Consider the following 19,135-nt stretch of genomic DNA (forward strand, 5'->3'; position numbering starts at 1 on the left):
TAAGACTCCTGAAACTATGTTTCATTATCAAAGGAAAAATAATAAAAAATTTACTGACCCTGTTGATTTTGTGTCTTTTTACATTTGTAGTTTGTATAATTATGCTAGTTTATTTAGTTTGTATTTTGTCTCTTTTTTTTTGTTTCAAGAAATTTTATTTATAAGATTATAATATGGGTAGCTGAATAGTGATTACTTCTTAATTGAATTCTGGAGTTTCTTTGATGTTGAGTTGTGTCAGTTCTTTATATATTTTGGATACTAACCCTTTTTCAGATATATCATTTGCAAATATCTTTGGTTCTGTATGTTGTCTTTTAGTTTTGATTGTTGGCTTCAGTCTGCAGAAGCCTTTTATTTTGATGTAGTCCCACTAGTTTTATTTTATGCTTTTGTTTCCCATGCCTCAGGAGACCTATCTAGAAAAATGTTGCTGTGTCCTGTGTCAGAGAAATTACTGCCTGTGCTCTCTTCTAGGATGTTTATGGTTGTGATTACTTAAAATCTTCTGTTGACCCTTCCCTGTTTATTTTCCAGATATGAGGCCGCAAGATTCCTGGCGGGGTCCTCCTCCTCTTTTCCAGCAGCAAAGATTTGACAGGTAATATTAAAGCAAACATGACTTTTAAATATTTTTCCACATCAACATTTGAGGTTTGGGCTTTCTCCAGTGTTTGAAATGTACTTTCTTCCCTCTGAACAGTTTATGTTGTGCTTCTTTTAGGAAAATAGATGCCAAACACATTGAATTAAAAGACTCCTCTTTATATACTTTCCCACTTCCCTTGGTCCTTGGCCTTTATTTTAGTGAATGTTTTAAGGTGGCCTGAAAAATGCAACACAGCGGGCTTAAAATTGTATTGGGTTTTGGTCAGGCTAAACAAATTTCTTTTTATAAGGCTTGTGCAGCTTAATGAGGCATAACTAATGGTGTTCCACTTTTATCATTTCTGTGCGGGCAACACCGCATTAGTACAGACCAACCATTGATTCTTGCTACAGACCTCTTGAAGTCCTAATCAGCTTCTTTGGTACAACTTTTTCAGGGCTGACAAGCCTATTGTAGGGCAGTGTCACTGTAGGTCAGTAGTTATTAGTTGCCACTGAAAACAGTTTCTTTAACTGCTTAAGACTGAACTGAATTAAACGCAGAAGGGACTCAGAAAAGGATTATGGGATCTGCAGTCTAATAAGTACTGGGGACTAGGAAGAGTGTGACATGGTTTAATAACGAGGGATGTTTGACTTAACGTTCTTTCATTGATAAGTTGTGTGCTCCTAAGTCAGGTGGTTTCTACATGACAAGACAGCTAGGCATATTATGAATAATTATATTAACATCTGTAGAATAATTTTTTACAAGGCAGCTTTCAAACCTATCATTTTATGCTGGTTTGCCAGCATCAGTAAATGCTGAAACCAATTAAACCTATAGTAACGTTTCCCTCTTTGCCTTCCCAATTCTAATCTGTTTTGTTCCCCTCTCTTTTACTGTTTTAGCAGTCTGATCATCTGAAATGAATAAAAGTGTTGTTATGAACGGGATTATAAATGTTGCTCCCCTTTTAAGAAAACTTTCTTTGGAGATTCCCAAACTTCATTTCACGATTTTCTTCAAGAAGATAAAAGAAATCATGTTACTAAATTATGTATTAATAGTAGCAACTACTTAGTGCAAGCTTTTTAAATTTAAGATGACTCATACAATGCCTGAATTTATGTTTTGTTTTCAATGTAAGTGCCCCAAGCATACCCTACTTCCACATCTTTGGGATACGACCATTTTCAGACAAATTAGAAAATGAGTAAGGCGTAAATTTTTCCTAAATTACAAATTACCACATTGGAACTGATCTCATTTTAAATAACTGTCTTTCTGCTTTAAGTTTGTTGAGTTTGATTTTCAGTTTCCCTACTTTGTTGCTTGCTTCTCTCCTGTGTTGTTAATAATCACGAACTTTTACAGTCTGCCTACGAAGTGTCAGCACTGTGAGCGAACATGCCTTTAGAAAAGACTTCATTTATTCCTCCTAGCAAGCCTCTGAAGTAGCTGTTTTTTTTACAGATGAGGAAACCTAGGTACACAGCAGTCGAGCAATTTCCATACATTTCTCTTTTGTACCATTCTTTACTAAGAAACTTTGACTTGAACAAACAGAACTTTTTAGAATGCCTGTGTGAACATAATGTTATAGTAAAGCTGTAGGGACTTAGAGGAAATAAAAGATCTCCTTCCACTTTTGAGACATTCTTTCTTCCTTTCCAGTGGCTTTGCTTCCCTCTAGACACTGAAAGATGTCCTAAGATCATCACCATTGTCCTGATTTCCATCAGGTTTTTGTTCTTCTGCCCTAGCCAAGTACTTGTATTGTATCCTGACTGTCTTTGTGAACCCAGCAGGTTAGGGACAAGTTTTGTGGAGCATTCATTTTTGGTCTAGTTTCATTTGGAAACTTGAAATACTACCTTAAAGCAGAAGTTAAATGTGAGCATAAGAAAATTCTTAGACCATGTCATTTAAGAAACGTAACATTCATAAAGAAAACAAAGTTTGAATTCAGCCACGTGAAATTTGTCCATTAACCTGTTAGCAGATACAGACTGACAAGTGTGTCTAACCATTCTGACTTCACAAAGCATAGAGGTGAAAATAAAAACTTGTAGTCACTTTGACTTTACTGAGATGTGACACAACTGGTAAGTAGTAGAATTCTTACTGGAACCAGTTTTACTGATTTTTTAAAAAATATTTTATTTATTTATTTGACACAGGGAGAGCACAGGCAGGGGGAGCAGCAAGGAGAGGGAGAAGCAGGATCCTCACTGAGCAGGGAGCCTGACCCAGAGCTTGGGCCCAGGACCCCAGGATCATGACCTGAACTAAAGGCAGACACTTAACCTGCTGAGCCACCCAGGCAGCCCTGATCCTTCTTATTAGTTCAGTACTTGCCCATTTCACTATTTTGGGTATTTGGTTGAGAACCCTACTAGAAAAGAAAATGTTGAATGTACTTTTTTTTTTTTTTTTTTTGCTAAAATACACTGTTTCTTGAATTTTCCTAGTTTGAAGTAGTATCTATACTCCATATGTTCATTGCATTTAAAAATACAACAAGGGGCACCTGAGTGGCTCATTGGGTTAAGCCTCCCGACTCTTGATTTTGCCTCAGGTCATAATCTCAGGGTTGTGGGATGGAGCCCTACCTCAGGCTCGTGCTCAGCAGGGAGTCTCCTTGAGATATCTTTCTCCCTCCGTCTCTCTGCCCCTCCCTTGCTTCACTCATGCTCTCTTTCTGTCTCTCTCAAAAATAAATAAATCTTTAAAAAAAAAAAATACAACAGGAACTGCCTCACCCTTGCCTTCTCATGCAGAGACAAGCCAGCTCAAACTGAGTGAATGGTAGAGAGTATTTGAGTTCTCTTCCTCGCTAGAGTTCTGCCCTGTTGTGTGTGTAATTCTTGCCAGGGAAGACTTCTCTTTTCTGGCCATATCCAAGGTGGCCATTTACTTTTTAACTTATGGGCATTAGGCTTAGTCAGTCATGGAAAATCTTTAAAAACTGCCATATATGTAAATTTCAAATATCCAGATTGGTCATAGTGACTTCATATTGTAAGCTACTTTCCAAAATGGGAATTTAGAAACTTAAGAATTTTTTTTTAAGATTTTATTTATTTATTTGACAGAGAAGAGAAATCACAAGTAGGCAGAGGGGCAGGCACAGAGAGAGGGGGAAGCAGGCTCCGCTGAGCAGAGAGCCTGATGAGGGGCTCCATCTCAGGACGCTGGCATCATGACCTGAGCTGAAGGCAGACTCTTAACCGACTGAGCCACCCAGGTATCCCAAAACTTAAGAATATTGTTGTCATAGATAGAAACCAAAAAACAGAGTCTTAACCATAGAGGGCAAACTGTTGGTTACCAGAGGGGAAGTGGGTGGGGGATGGGTGAAATAGGTGATGGGGATTAAGGCACTCACTTGTCATGATAAGCACCAGGTGATGTATGGAATTTTTGAATCACTGTGTGTACACCTAAAACTAACACTGTGTTTTAACTATACTGGAATTAATTTTTTTAAAAAAACATTAAAAAAAAAAAAAGAAAATCGAATGTTGGCAGTAATGTAAATATATATATGTAGTTGCCATCCATGATGCCAAATGCCTCAGGTAAGTTGTCTCAGTAGATAGCTACTAATTTAAAAAAGGTAAAATGTGTCAACCTCAGTACTTTGGTCCCAGATTTAAAGTGTATTTTTGAAGGTAAATTTACTTGTAACTACTTGCAAATTAATACAAGTAGTATAGAAATATGGTAGACCTGTGGAAAAGAAAGGACTGCCAGTAAAAAGCAAAAGAGGATGGTACCTGTGTCTCCTACTGTTCTTTTTATTTAATTTCAATTTAAATATTTTTATAAAAATTATCTTTCAAAAACATTTTAAGTAATTATTTTGAACAAAAAGAGGACTTTGTGCTTTTAAATTGTGGCTTTGTTTCTAACCTATTTTTAGAATATAAAATAATGTAAAATTGCATTTATAATATCGTCCATACCAGCAGATTTTCCAGAAACCCAGTTGAGTGAGTTTGATCATTGCAGAACTGAAAATAAAAATTGATTACAGTTAACACAATGTGTGAGTTGCATCTTTGGTATGTGGGCTTTATGTTAATGGCCCAGTTTTGATAAGCCTCCTTGGTTACAGTACAAAACATTAACCCCTCACTCCTTAGAGAGCAGAAGAGAACATTCCTATCTCTCTGCATAATTGTTCTTTCCAAAGAGATGGGACACTCTTACTAAAATATATTTGTATTAGTAATGAGCCTGAAAAATAATAAAAGCCCTGAATATATGGATATTCCCTCTGAAATATATTTTTTGAGTACAGCAGATTTTATTGGTTAAAGCTCTGGTTTCACCACTAACTGTGAAGAATAGTATTGGCTTCTCTATAGTTCTTCAAGGAGTTGTTCTTTGAGTCATCACACAAAAAGAATTATCTTTGGTATTTAAAAAAAAAAACACAAAAAACAGCTCCAAGTGAAGGCAAGGAAAATGGGAGGGTAGAGAGGATGGATTCAGGTTTGAATAGCTGTGAGAAGAATGCATTACCCAGCATTACCCAGTGAGCCCAACTTCAAGCTGTTCCCCCCACCCCCAGCACCTGGGAAGTGAAATTCATATGCTGGTATGATTGCAGTTAATGCTTTAGCAATTTTAGAATTCTGTGATTTTTCCTAAAATCTGTAATGGCCTCAAAGCATCTGGTGTTAAAATATATTGGAGAATTTTGCTTCTATTCTTTATAGTGACTGTTCTGTAAAATGGAAGTTGAAAATGCCTCGATAAAATTGTTTCTTACATGGTGATTATCTTTAGAAGGTGTATCTTGGCTACATTGTTTATGTGACAGTTTTATATTATTACTTAATACTTCATACCTGTTGCTTTGTATCTGCAAAGTTAAAATAGGCACTTGAAGACAATTAAAACATTTCTTTTGACTAGTAATCCGGGCCGGCAAACTGGGTTCTAATAGCTGTTGAATTTGTGTTCCCATGTAAACTGTACACCAAATGCCAGTCAGCCCATGCCAATTAGTGCTCATGTTGCTAGGTCACCATGGTCAATTGAAAACTGCATCAATAGAACTTGAAAAGGTTTCCTCCCGATCAGACCTTCTGACATATTGAGCAGAATAATGGATGGGAAAAAACAGCCAAGTCCCCTACCCTAGATTCAAAATACTGAGCAGTAAGAATTCATTTGCAACCTGCAATTAATAGAAAGAATGGACTCCAAGAACGAGTCTAGACATTTTTAAAAATAAAGCCCATTTTCCTGTCTTGTACATGTTTACTCTTTGGATAGCATCTTAAATGTAACCAACTTGGTGATCTTGGGTCCAAATATTCAAGTGACCGAAAAGGAAATTTCATAGTTGAAAATGAACAAAATATTTTAAGTCATACGTTCCTGATTCATTCGAGTTTAGATCCCTCTTCTTTAAATGCTGATACTTAAACATGTTAGACTACATTGAATATGAGGGGCGTAAAGGTCGCTCTGATGTTGTAAGTTCCATTTGACAAATGCAGGCAAATTTGATTGTCCTAAGAGTTGGAGATGATGCTAGCCAGTTTGAGACTTTGAGCTATGTAACAGGTTTGACTTATAATGCAGACATAATACTTCTCCACAGAGGCGTTGGGGCTGAACCTCTGCTGCCATGGAACCGGATGCTCCAAACCCAAAATGCAGCCTTCCAGCCAAACCAGTACCAGATGCTAGCTGGACCTGGCGGGTATCCACCCAGACGCGATGATCGTGGAGGGAGACAGGTGATACAGTGTGGGCTGTGGGATGAAAAGCATGCTGTACACTTGGTACTTAGCCTTGCTTCTCAGGACACTGTATTTTCTTAAGAACATTTCTGGATGAGATACTGGTAGTGTCGGTCAGCTGAACTTGGTTCCCTCAATTTAAAATGTATATAGAGTGAGTCTATACCTTACTATATCTGCTACACCCTGAAGATGCTAAAGGTTTTCCAGCCCCAGAGCTCTTTTAATCATAGCGGTCAGTAATATTTAGCACAAATAGAGTCAGTTGCCAAAACATTTTTTTATCCTTTAAGGATGTTCTTTGTAGTAGTAGAAACTAGATTTCATAGTAGATAATTTTATAGAAACTGAAAGTAACAGTCTACCCTTTTAGCTGTTACCTTTATTCATCTTAGAAGTCTCCTCTGTCTTGATTCATCTGGGATACCCCTTTTCATGGAAAGAAATATCTCCTTCATTATTTCCCACATATGTTTTTAGCTAAATTTAAATAGCTTTACAACGAGTATAACAATTCCTAGACAAATTTATTTAGCATGTGTGAGCTTCATTTCCTTCTCTGTAAAGTATCCAGTTTAAGCAGAATTTAAGACAGAGGTCTGTTTGCCTCAGTCTATTTGTCCCCCCAGCCATTTGACGCCTGGCTAGTATTTACGTGCTCTGCAATCAAATCCTTGCCAGAGAACAGGGTCAGAATGCTACGATTTAGTGTGTGCAATGTTCATGGAGTTTAGCACCTGTGGTGATTTGAAGTGGATTTAAAATTGCTTACCTGGTGTTGCCTACAGGCCTTTTGCATTGCTTCAAATATTAATTTTCTTACACAGGTTCTTGGCATGTGGTCCCTTTGTGTAAGACCTCTCTTTTGACAGCTTAGAAAGATTTTTTTTTTCTTCTACACATTTTTGTTTATCTTTTTACAAGGCTATTCACTTTATAAGAAAATAATCATCTTAATTATCTTTTGAGAGAATTTTGTTAAAATTTATTAAAATCTGTTCATAGAATTTTATTTTGAATTACTGTCAGCCCCAGAGGTCTAAAAATCATATCAGTAGTTTGCCATTTTATGCTGAAGAGTTGATGGGATGATAGTAGGCAGTCTACAAAATGAGTATTACTGAAATGGGGACATACTTATAAATTAGAAGAAACCCTGGAGAATTTTTAGTCCGATTACCTCATTTTCCAAGTGGGAAACAGCGGTGGCAGCAGAGCTGTGTCCTGGCTGCCGGGTTCTTCTGAGCCCAGTTCCTCTGGTTTCTCATCTCCTTCAGAGAAGGTCTTCCCTGGAAGAAACTCTCTGTTTTTACAGCAGGTAAAATCGTTATTCATTTAGAAGATACAAACCAATTGGTAAATTATAATTCTTTTAGGACCTTTTACAAATACATTTCTTTTTCTCACTCTTTTTTTTTTTTTTTTTACAAATACTTTTTCTTAAATCATGGGTTTTGAAGTACTATTAAATTGCAGAAGTTCATTGTTTAAAAAGTGTAATTATGACCACTCTATTTAGTGATGTTTACATGACTAAAAATAAAGCCTTAATGGTCTACACATACTCATTCTAATTTTTAAACCACTGAATGACAACACTGGGCCAGGGAGTGGGGTGGAGAGTCTGTTTCAGAATCCTAGAGGCCTAGAAAGGGAATTGTGAGGGAGTTTTTTTGTACAGAAATTTTATTTGTAAACTTACTAGGATATGTTGTGAATGTCACTAGTAATTATGTAATAATCTAATGTGTTACTTAATACTCTACTATTTATAGCTAAACATACCCCAAAAAAATCCCTAAAATTAATAGTTCATTAGGCCTCAGCTGCTTTATCAAGCTCTTGTCTTAGTTAAACAAAATGACTTTTCCAGCGTATGTCTAAAGTTGATGTGGACATCTTACCACAATGTGACTTGAATTACTGCTAGGGGTGGCAGGGAAGATTGAGAACCACTAGTCTTTTACACAGGTCCCTTCACTGTAGTTCATTTGTGTGCATTTTAAGGAGTTTCTTAAGTGCATATTATAGCTCCTTTGGGTAGTTTTCAGTGGTACCATTTATAGCAAGCTTTGCATGAAACTGGGGGTTTCTATTTATGAAAGACCTTCCATGTTAAATACTTTTAAGACCTATTCAGCTTCTTTATGGTGTGTTTTTCCAGAGAGATATAAAATTAATTTCTTTGAAGGGGTGTTAATCCAGAAGATAAACTCTTGCTTTTGCTTATTTACAGGGATATCCCAGAGAAGGAAGGAAATACCCTTTGCCACCACCCTCAGGAAGATACAGTTGGAATTAGGCTTTTGTAAAGCTTTCCCAAATCCTTTCATCATTCTACAATTCTATGCTATTTGTGGAAAGATTTCTTTCTCAAGTAGTAGTTTTTAATAAAACTACAGTACTTTGTGTATTTCTTTTAACTGTGTATATTTCTACTGACCTGATCTCACTGTTTATGTTGCTTTCCAAAGATGTGTGTTGCATAATACAGTGGATCTGAATTTATTATTGCTTGTAAAACACATTTGATGGAATAGGAATACTGGTTTTTCATTATGGTTAAAATCAAACCAGCTGTGGATTTTAAAACACAGTATATTCTAGATCATCTAAGATCCATGCTGATTTTTAATGCACAAGAATTAGGTATGAACTCCTGAGCTGGAACCCTCAACTAACTAGAGTATATATTGTTCAGTATTTCTTTGGAAACATTTCATTAATGTACTTGTCTTATGGAAATTTCGGGACTTTAGTAAAAAAGAAAAAAGACAAAAAACTGAAAACTCTGGTGTCTTGTGTCCTTATTATAGAATTTCAACATTGAAAATCTTGGCCATGTGTTGTTTTAAGTCATTTTTTCAGACAATCATTTCTATAATTAGATGTCAAAAGAACACCAATGAAGAAGGAAGACAACCCAACGAACTCTTATGTTAGTATGTGAGCTACTGACTTGGCTAACTATACAATCTCTAAGAATAAGTTACTTATGTTTTATAAATTTCATATAGACTTGTCCTTCCGTTTTAAGGCTTGTTTTACATCTTTAAGAAAAGCTGAAAAGTTTAATTTGTAGCTACTTAGCCTGTGCTCCTTAGTGTATTTTTTGCATTATTTTGTAATAATTTCAGTTTGTACTCATTTTTTTTTTTTTTTGCTAGTCAGCACACTTACTCCTTAAATTTATTCTTGATGTTCATACATGGCATTTTCATATGCACTTTCATTTGTTTGCCACAACAAATTTACACACATGTGTAAAGACTTGCTGCTTTGTTACCATTTGCTTATTCTAGCCTAAGATTGTAGAATAAGGTTTTTCTTTGACCTTCTGATTTAGGACATTTTTGCTTAATACTTCAACTAAGGCACACTTGTTAATCTTAGCCTATGCAGAGAAAAGGCCACCTTAATCTTAAATAAGAAGGTATTTTGAAGCTGTTGAGTTCTTTGCTGGTGACGTCCTTCATTGTTAAGACAAAGCCTCTCTGCTGGGAATTAACAACACAACCATTATAACCTTCACAATATGTTAAAGTGATAACACCTTTTAAATTTCTCTATGTTCCAAAAACTACAAATGGATAGCCACCTAAATCAAGTATTTCATATTCCAGAGGAGCCCATATAAATGTCCTACTCTCTATAGCTTCATAGATACCTCAAACCCACACTTCCACAGAACCTATATTTTCTCAGATTTGGTTTTTTTTTTTTTAAATTTTTAGCTGTTATAAATGTGTATAAAATAATTGTTTTTGGTTGGCCTATACACAGTTACATATAACTGTTAAAATGTTTTAATTTGAATGTTTAAAGTATTTTGAAGGCGTCTAAGCCAAAAGCCTGTGGAAAAGCTTTGCCAGCTAGATTCCCTCTACCTGGTGGGGTGTCCTGGAGGACACCTTCCCCCTAGATAAACCCTCATTGACAGGCCTGCTCCATTCCTTCATCCTTGCTCCCTCCTTTTGCTCCTTACTCCTCCTTCCTCTCCTTCCAACTTGTCCCCCCAAGTCTGAATCTGCCAGAAAAATGTCCCATTATTTCAACAAATGAAGGCTTCTTAGAACTTCAAATAGAATATTTAAAGCTATAAGCATTCCCTCCATATTCGGATATAAAAATAGTTAATGAACCCAATTTAAATAACTACTCATACTATCTAAGTAGGAGACAGGTTTTCAGGGTCTTCTATTAAAGATGCTTAAAAATCTTAGAACATGGAACAGTGATACTATTGTAGCTCTAAGGGCCCTTAATGAGCAGTTGTCTTCCCTTTAAGGATCAAATGAGGTAATGCACGTTAAAATAACAAAGCCATCCACAAACTATTAGATTGCCATTTGGCGTTACAAAGGCAAATTGAGTGTAATGAGCTATGGTTAATTTTCGTCCTAGGGCGCGGGACGTCTGGGCGGGCCGGGGTGGAGCTGAGGGTTGTGAGCTTCCATTTTCCGCGGGGCGCACCTCCGACCGAGTCGAGGGCCTCCGGGCGCGGTGACATCGCAGCCGGGCGGGACAGTGGCGGCGTCCGGGAGCCACTGGCCTGGCGCGGCGGGGACAGACGGGCTCTGAGGCAAGGTCCCAGGCCCGCGGGCAGGCGCGCCGGCGGGGCGAGTTAGCGCACCCCATCCACACGCTCCTTTCGGCGCCCGCTGCCTCTCGCGCCCGCGTTCCGACCCCGCGTCCAGCCGCTCGCCGGCTCGGGAGCCCCGCGAGCCGCCGGTGTCTAGTATGGTGGGCACAGGAAAGTTCAAACCCCCGGCCCGCAGTCTGGGAAGTGTGGTTTCCGCCGCCGCCAAGCTCAAAGTGAATTATTGCAGCCGCAGCCCTCGGTTCCTGGAAGTGGCGCTGCAGCTTTTAAACCTGCTCGTTTTAGCGTCTCAACTCCCTGCACGAAATGCAAACACCGAGCCTGTAAGGGGATAGCGGAGCTCTTCCTTCCAAGGCTGCAGTTTTAAGTTCTAAGTCTGAGCGTAAACCAAACTTAGCTAAGCTTAGAAATCTGAAGTTCAGACATTCTCTTAAGAGTCAGCTAAGATTCCCCATTCCCGGACTGCTGAGAGCTGCCAGGCTCCGTCCCGCTAGTCCGACGCCTCTTTCTGATCGCTCCAGAGGGTCAGGGAGCGGAGTTCTCGCCAGACTCTTCTAATTTCTAATTAGGAAAAAAAGTCAACAAACAATAAAATAAGAAATGGCCCGTTCTCGACAGATTTTTCCTCCACTCAGGGTAAAGTTAATCTCTTGTGTTGCTTGTTTCTGGATTTCGTATTTACGGAATGAGGAGGGCTAAAAGGAAACATGCTTTGATTTTTTTATGTGAAATGGGAATAGAGCTATATTCACTACTGCAAAATAGCACAACTTAGAGTTACGCAATGTTCGTGGTTAAACCTTTATTAGAAGTTACCTAAACAATAACTGAAATAGAGGTTACACGGGATTTAAAAAATAAAATAAAAGGCATTTCATTCAATTTTGGGTACACATTTCATTGAGTTGCGTGTATACATCTAAAGCAAAAACAATGAAACCAAAAAACTCTCCCAGAAGCTTCCACTACCCCAAAATGAAAAATGATAAAATAAAAGTGATCCTGAAATCACAAAGTTTTCTAAGTACTTACTAGGGAGAGCAAATTCCTGATGGAATGTGAATGCAGCGCCTGTCTGCCATTTTCTCTGAATCTTCTCCAGATGCTCACCAATTCTCACTAGCATTCTCACTAGCAGTTTAAAAAAAAAAAAAACTATCTAAATTTTTTTTTTTTTTTTTTTTTTTTTTTTTTTTTTTTTTTTAGTAAATTGTATCCTAATTCCCTGTCTCATTGGGTTTGGGCATGACAAGTAGCAGCATTTTAAAAAACTGGACCGAAATTGTCAACATAAAGGGTTTTCACACAAGCTACTGTTGTGTTAAATCATTGGGCAATATCATTCATGCTTTGAACATCTGAAACTTGTACTGCCACTACATAATGCATTATTTATGCACAAATTCATATCTAAAAACCCAGTCCATGGGTCTTTGTGATTGTGGTTCGCAAATTTACTCCGAAAGTCTTTTAAATCAGCAGTATTCAATGCAGCTAACAAAGACATTCTTTGGAAGGTGCTTGCATTTAGTGACCAGGATAGAGGTTCTGATTTGCTTTAAATTGAAAGTAAACAATTGCTAGCAGAATGGAGTTTGGACACAACATCTGTGTTGATAAAAGTCTGGCTACTTGTTTTGACCATCGGGTTTTAATTCTAAGCAAAACCTTAAATAGAAAACTGGGTTACACCCTCTATGCTTTCTATACAAAACACCATTCCTGCGCCTTCAACATTGCACACTGCCACACATTCAAAGCTTCAATTCATATCCCAATGAAGATTACAGAAAAGTACCTGCAATCCCTGTTCCTCTCTGCAACTTTGCTTCTGGGTTTTTGTTTCTGTGCCTCAACTGGAAAAGATAAGCTTGTTGTGAAACCCCAAAACATTTAGGAAAATATCACATCTGCAGTTAGCATTTCTGGAACCCAGTTTTGCTCTGGCCTCTGCTAAACTTTGAGAGGGCTTTGTTCCACTCAGACCCTGCCTCGGCCCTCCCTCTTGGTTGTGAAGACACTTATCCTCCTCTTCAGTTAATGAGTTTCACCTAGTCTGGCCGTTTGTGTTTTTATAAAAGATCTGCAAAGCACTAATTGCAACAGAAGAAAAAAAGCTCTTGCTTTGCATTAATCAGAATGCAGAATTCTATAGTAAAAACATTTTCTATTCCAATGTTTCAAGAACCAAACCTTATCCTAATTTCAGAATGTGCACACATAAACTCTGTGAATTTCTGGGTGTAGGATGTTAAGCCATCTGCAGCGATTACTTGTGGCAGTGGTTCCTTTACTACTTAAAGGAATGCTGAAGGGAAAAAACATGCCTACAGCAAATACACTTTAGAAAATACTGTATAAAGAAGGCTGTTTTTTCTTAATGATCTTTTGGATACAGAGTTCACTTAATCTAAGGGGCTCTTTGTTCCAGAAATAAATTATCAATGGAAAAATTGTCCATGAAGATTGTTTTCTTTAAAAATGTTACTTGGAGCCTTTAGTCCATAAGCTAGTATTGGTAAGTATTGGGTTGTAATAGGTATATATATCGCAAACCATGTGGACTTTCGGAACACATTTCCTAGAAGTTAAATTTCAGAATTCTGGTACTGATGTGAGGGAATCAAATCAATATAGAAAAGCATTTTGAAATTTGGCATATCAGTAATAATTACGCTAGCTTGGCAAAAATTTTGAAAGTCAGTTCTATCAATATGCAAAAACCCAAATTGGGAGAATTTTCTGTAGGTGTATTGCATCATTTTTATATTATTTTCTTGCTCAAATTATTTCCTTTTATGTAAATAGTTTTTTAAAAAAATTAGTTCTCATTTTCCCAAAAATGCATTCACATACCGTTGATAAAGCTGATCCCTTACTTGTTCAGTGGTTGTTTTTTCCCTCTGTGAAAGGGACTGGAGTTTTATTATTATTATGTAAAATACAGTTTAGAGAAAGTGCAGGTTTAATTTCTAAAACACCTTCTGAAGGATTCACTTTGTACATTCAGAAAAACACCCAAACAATGAAGTGAAATGAAATGTTTCAGTCTCAAACTAATTCTAAAACTTCAAATGTGTAAGAGTTTTAGGGTCTCTGTTAAGTAGTTGTGATCATCTATAAATCACAATTCATCCATGTTAGGTCTTTAATTTTCATTCATTTTGTAAGCTAACAATCTTCAGCTTGCTTTTGGTATTTTAACTCCAATACCAGTTATTTAAATCATGAGTAAACTGAGCTGCGGTGTCATGTCATGCCAGGAGGTGGGGGTGGAGAAAAAAGCCAAACCAAAATAAAACCTATACAACTTAGTGAAAAAGAAATGACCACTTGACTTTAACCAAAAAAGTACTTAAGATTCTTTTAAGTTATATTTAAATATTCATTTGAAACATAAGAAATATAAATTGCCATATTAAAGAGTAAATACATTATTTGTACAATAAAACACCAACAAAATCGGTGTGCAACCCCTATTAAGTTGTAAATATGATGGGAAAATTATAAATAATTCTTACTCTTTACATTCTGATTACAATTCAACAAATCACCTTCTCTTCCTTCTTGACATGCTTTGAAATATAGAGATTGATGTCAATTTTAGCAAATTTGCTTCCTTGTTCTAGTATTTTATCAAGGTATTCAAATTCAGATAAGCAAATAACTTAGAGCAAATAACAGATCTACGGAAAGACAGCGTGCATTTATTTTATCAACTGATTTTGGGAGACCAGATTCCACATAAGAAGTAGTTTACAATCCTTCCTTCTTATGAGCCGCTTCTTACGGTAGGAAATATCCTCTTTTAGAGTAATGTAGAAACACTCATTTGCCAAATAACGATCAAAACATTTTAAAATCGCCATTAAACTTAAAAAGCTTTATCAATCCATATAAGCAGTTATTTTGATTATTTTTATTCCATTTCTCTATTACCTAAATGGCAATAATTCCCCTGCAATAATGTTGCTATGTGCATGATCCATCTTGAGCTACAATGTACTTTCAATCAAACATTAATGAAATTGCACTTAATGGGGAGGCCTTTGAAAATTAATCTCTCAAGTTCCACTCCAAAAAAGAATTCATTATTAAAGCTGGGTTGGTTTTTTGAGCTACAAACACCAACAAAGTTTCCAACTTTTAAAACTCTTGAGAGCTTTGGTTAGGACGTGGTGGATGTGGACTCAGCCAGCTTTCCGAATAATTTAGGAACTTCTGAAGGAGTAAATCACCACCTCACAGCCTCCTGGTGTCGCATTATTCAGTCCCGGGACTGTCGCTGTTCCCCACCCCCAGCAAAGAGGTGCCGAGGCTGCCCCTCTCCACGACCCGTTCATTAGTTTCTGATCGCCGTGTACGTAAGAGTCCGCTTCGGTGTGTTTCCCCCATCCGTTCTCGAAGTTTCTTACACAGCCTGCGCGCCGCAGGCCGGACCCCGCCCCGGGGCACCCGCGCGGTCACCACGTTCTGCCATAGAGCAGGTTGGCGCCGAGCACGCCGCCGCCGTAGTCCCCCGCGGTCGCGTCCAGGGCCGCCAGACCGCCCCCCGGCCCGTGCAACGCTGGCGGGCTGGGTGACAGCTCCTCGAGCTCAGGCGCCGGCGTCGGGGCGGGCGGCTGCGGGCCGGCCTGGCCGGGTGTCGGGGTGCTGGCACCGTTCTGGCACGGCTTGCCGTCCTTGACTAGCACGGGCACCGCCACGCGACGCGGGGACGGCGGCGGGGGTGGTGGCGGTCCCAGGCCACCCTCCTGCTGCAGCTGCTGCGCCGCCTTGTCCTTGGCCTGCCGCTTCATCTTGTAGCGGTGATTCTGGAACCAGATCTTGACCTGCGTGGGCGTCAGGTGGATCATGCTGGCCAGGTGCTCGCGCTCGGGAGCCGATAGGTACTTCTGCTGCTTGAAGCGACGCTCCAGCTCGTAGACCTGCGCCTGCGAGAAGAGCACGCGGCGCTTCCTTCGCGGCGCCGCCGCAGCCGCATGCAGCGGCGCCAGCGTCTTGGCGGCGTCCGCGATGCCCGTCAGCGACCCCATGCCGGCTACGTTCACGCCCGCTGATGGCCCCATGAACCTGGAGACTGGGGAGGGCCCCAAGGGGAGAAGCCGGGTGAGCGCCAGGCCTGCTGGGATCCTGCTCCCGCCGCCGCCCCAAGCTCTTCACACCGCGCGGCCCGCGACGCCGGTGGGACCCCCGCTGGTCCCAGCACCTTACGCGCGTCCCGGGGCCCGGCGCCCCTCAGGCACCCCGGGCCGGGTCCCAGGACACCCTCCGCGCGCCCCCAGCCAGGTCCCGGCACCCTCCGCGCGCCCAGGAGCCCGGCACCCACCGCGCGCCCCCGGCTGGGTCCCAGGACGCCCCGCGCGCCCGAGCCGCGTCCCAGGACCTCTCGCGCGTCCGTCCCGCCCGGGACCCTCGGCTCCGCGCGCGCACCGGGCTGCGATGGGCAAAGCCCGCGCCGTCCGCCTGCCCTCAGTCCCGCGCTGCCCGCCCCGCTCACTTGACGAGTAGCGCGGATCCGGGTTGGCGCCGTACCAGCCGGTGGCCGCGGCGGCCGCACCGCCCCGCATGCCGTCCGTGTAGGCGGGCAGCTCGCCCACGTTGCCCAGGCCGCCGTTGCAGTAGCCGCCCATGGCGCCGTGCGAGAACTGCGAGACGCCCGGCGGCATGTGGTAGGTGGCGGCTGCCGCCGCCGCCGCGGCTGCCGCCGCCGCCGCCGCCGCCGCGTTGTGGCCCGCCATGGCGTGGGGCGGCTGCATGCCCGCCACCGCCGCCGCCTGCGAGGAGGGGCCGAGCGGCGGCGCACGGTAGGCGGCCGCGGCCCCCAGGGGCGCCCCCAGGCCGGGCGGCGCGCCGTCCATGGCGCCGCCGAACTTCTTGTAGGTCTCTTCGATGGGGCTCAGGATGTCGGACACGGAGAAGGGCGTCGTGTGCTTGGGGCTCAACGACATGGCTCGGCGAACGGCCAGGTAGGGGGGCCCGGGGCGGGCGCAGGCGGGACGCGGCGGCCGCTCGTCGCCGCCACCCCGGCTGCGGCGGCAGCGCCTGTGACGAGGAGTCGGCGGCGCGTCGAGCCCCCGAGCCGCGGGATCTGGGGTTTATTTTAGTCTGCCGCCAGGTTTACGACAGACTCGGGGGGCGGAGCAACATCCCAAACGAGCAAACAATGGTCATTGACATCTTTTTCTCTACCCCCCCCCACCCCCGTAATGGAGGCAAAAAAGGTAAAGGGGGCAGTTGGGTGTTTCTTGAGAAGATCACACCCCTCTGCTTTCTCCATCCTTCCCGCCTCCATCCTCAGCAGTTACCCAAGCCCTCAAGCACCAGAAATTAGAAACTCCGAGGTCGGCGTCGGGGCTTGACGTCAAGAACTCAACGCTTCTTTCCTACCAGACCGGAGTTTCCCTAAAGGGACTTTGTAGCAAAGTCCACTATATTTGGGCATCGGGAATGGGTGCTGAGCTGCAGGGGTTATGCAGGGCTCACCTGGTCCTCTACAGCGACCAGCGCCTCATTCGCTCCATCATCCGAAGTGTTGAAAAAAAAGAAAGAAAGAAAGAGAAGGAAAGACAGAAAAAAGAAAAGGCTCTTGGGTCCCACCGTAAAAGCGCATAAAGAGATGAGGTACAATGACCATCATCTGCCATTGCAGGACTTCTAATTTATGCATCTTTAGACCCTTAAGCATCATTTTGTGCGCAGCCAAACGGGCACTTCCAAATTAGTTCAAAGTGTCCAAATCCAAAGAAGAGAGAAAACATGCACACAGAGATACCCACAAATGCACTGATGCTAACTTGTAAGTATTCTGTTTTTAATCTGTGGGGGTGGAGGTTGGATAAGGGAAAGAGGGTACATTTTTATTTGTTAGAAGGTTTCATGTTCACTTTACACTAGTAAAGTTCTCCACAATTTTCTTTCCGTTGCTGCTGCTCTTTTCCCCTCTTCTTCGCTCCCTCCTTCCCCGTTTTTTTCTCTCTTCCCGCCTCATATCTCTGTCTCAAGTAAATATTCAATTTAGGATTTATTCTCCTATCACTGCCATGATCCAAAAAAAAAAAAAAAAAAAAAAAAAAAAAAAAGAGAGAGAGAGAGAGAGAGAAAGAAAAGAAAAAAACCCAAAACCCAAGTATTTCTAGCTGTTTAAAATGGATCTTTTTGTTGTTGTCAGAAAATATGTAATTTGTTTAAGGAATATGAAATGGATGCAGAAACCATGTAAAAAAGATAGTTTGTCTTGAAAAATAGAAAGCCATAGATAACTGATTTTTTTTAAAAAAAACTGTCATTTCTTAATTTTCAAATTTACCTGCAGAGCAAAGAACTTAGACATTGTGAACTCTCCACCAAATGCTGAACATGACAAAACAAAAGAAGTGTGCAAAGCACAGTGAATAAATGTTGAAAACAATCTTGCAGTTAAAAAAATGAAAATGGGGAAATGAGAATACAGTTTTTAAGTTTTCCTGCATACTGGTGGGGCAGGAAAAAGAACAAGGGGTATGCTTTCTTAAGCGAAATTTTATTGTTCAAAAAGAAGAAGAAAAGAATGTGTGAAAAACGTTCTAGGTTAACTTAGCAGTACCTGTCTTGAAGACAAGAACAGTGTTACCTATTCCTTTTCCTGTTTGGTTTTAACCCTTTGGTTGGAATGTCTTCCAGAGTTTTGATCTTACTGTTTTAATCATTGTTTTGTTCATTTCAACCAGTTTTGCAAAGAATGTGTTCTCTCTGGGGGTGAGGGGGTGGGAAGGGACCAGTATGGTCATCTGTGAGAACAAAGTATCAACCAGGCAAGTGTGTAGAGGAGTATTTTAAAATGCTAAAGGAACAAAAGGCAAAGTTACATGAATTGTTTGTAGTTGTCAGTTAATTGATTTAGCAAGGTTAGTATTGCTACAATTTTAACATGATACTACTTTTACAGGTCTGTGCTGAACTTGAAACACTTGGGCTAGGTCTTCATCTTCACCTGCAACTGGAAGAGCCTATTAATTTTTAAAAAATTGGTGGCACACAAAGAAGCATTTATATATGTACTTAGGTGATTGTTGGAACCCTGAAACTGCAGTTTGGCTTTAAATTTTGTTTTAATTAAAAATTAAATTGTTTCCTTGTAGTAGTTTGAAACAAAAGAAAGTAGAAATACATTTCAAACTTTTATCAGAGACAACAAGGAAG

The 19,135-nt window shown here is 40.8% G+C and overlaps 2 protein-coding genes across 3 annotated transcripts in view; one reads left to right on the forward strand and one right to left on the reverse strand.

Moving 5' to 3' along the window:
* XRN2 (5'-3' exoribonuclease 2) overlaps window positions 1-9,143 on the forward strand; it is a 90,935-nt gene extending 81,792 nt beyond the window's left edge. For both annotated transcript variants that reach the window (XM_059134193.1, XM_059134194.1), the window contains 3 exons: window positions 538-601; window positions 6,213-6,351; window positions 8,591-9,143. In XM_059134193.1, the coding sequence (XP_058990176.1) occupies window positions 538-601; window positions 6,213-6,351; window positions 8,591-8,656 (269 nt within the window). In that variant the 3' untranslated portion in view covers window positions 8,657-9,143. The remainder of the gene's footprint in view (window positions 1-537; window positions 602-6,212; window positions 6,352-8,590) is intronic.
* Window positions 9,144-15,142: 5,999 nt separating this feature from the next.
* Window positions 15,143-16,917, reverse strand: NKX2-4 (NK2 homeobox 4). Its single transcript, XM_059133754.1, has 2 exons — window positions 16,455-16,917; window positions 15,143-16,034 (listed from the first exon to the last, which is right to left on the reverse strand). The coding sequence occupies exons 1-2, from the start codon at window positions 16,903-16,905 to the stop codon at window positions 15,418-15,420; spliced, it is 1,068 nt and encodes a 355-aa protein (XP_058989737.1). The 5' UTR covers window positions 16,906-16,917; the 3' UTR covers window positions 15,143-15,417.
* Window positions 16,918-19,135: the final 2,218 nt, after the last annotated feature.

Source organism: Mustela lutreola, chromosome 9 (genome assembly GCF_030435805.1).
Source record: "Mustela lutreola isolate mMusLut2 chromosome 9, mMusLut2.pri, whole genome shotgun sequence".
NCBI classification, from domain to species: Eukaryota; Metazoa; Chordata; class Mammalia; order Carnivora; family Mustelidae; genus Mustela; species Mustela lutreola.

Excerpts from the sequence above, each read along its gene's own strand:
- NKX2-4 (XM_059133754.1), bottom strand. The coding sequence starts at position 16,905 with ATGTCGTTGAGCCCCAAGCACACGACGCCCTTCTCCGTGTCCGACATC. Across the intron at positions 16,035-16,454 it reads GGATCCGCGCTACTCGTCAA|TCTCCAGGTTCATGGGGCCA; the intron begins GTGAGCGGGGCG and ends GGCCCTCCCCAG.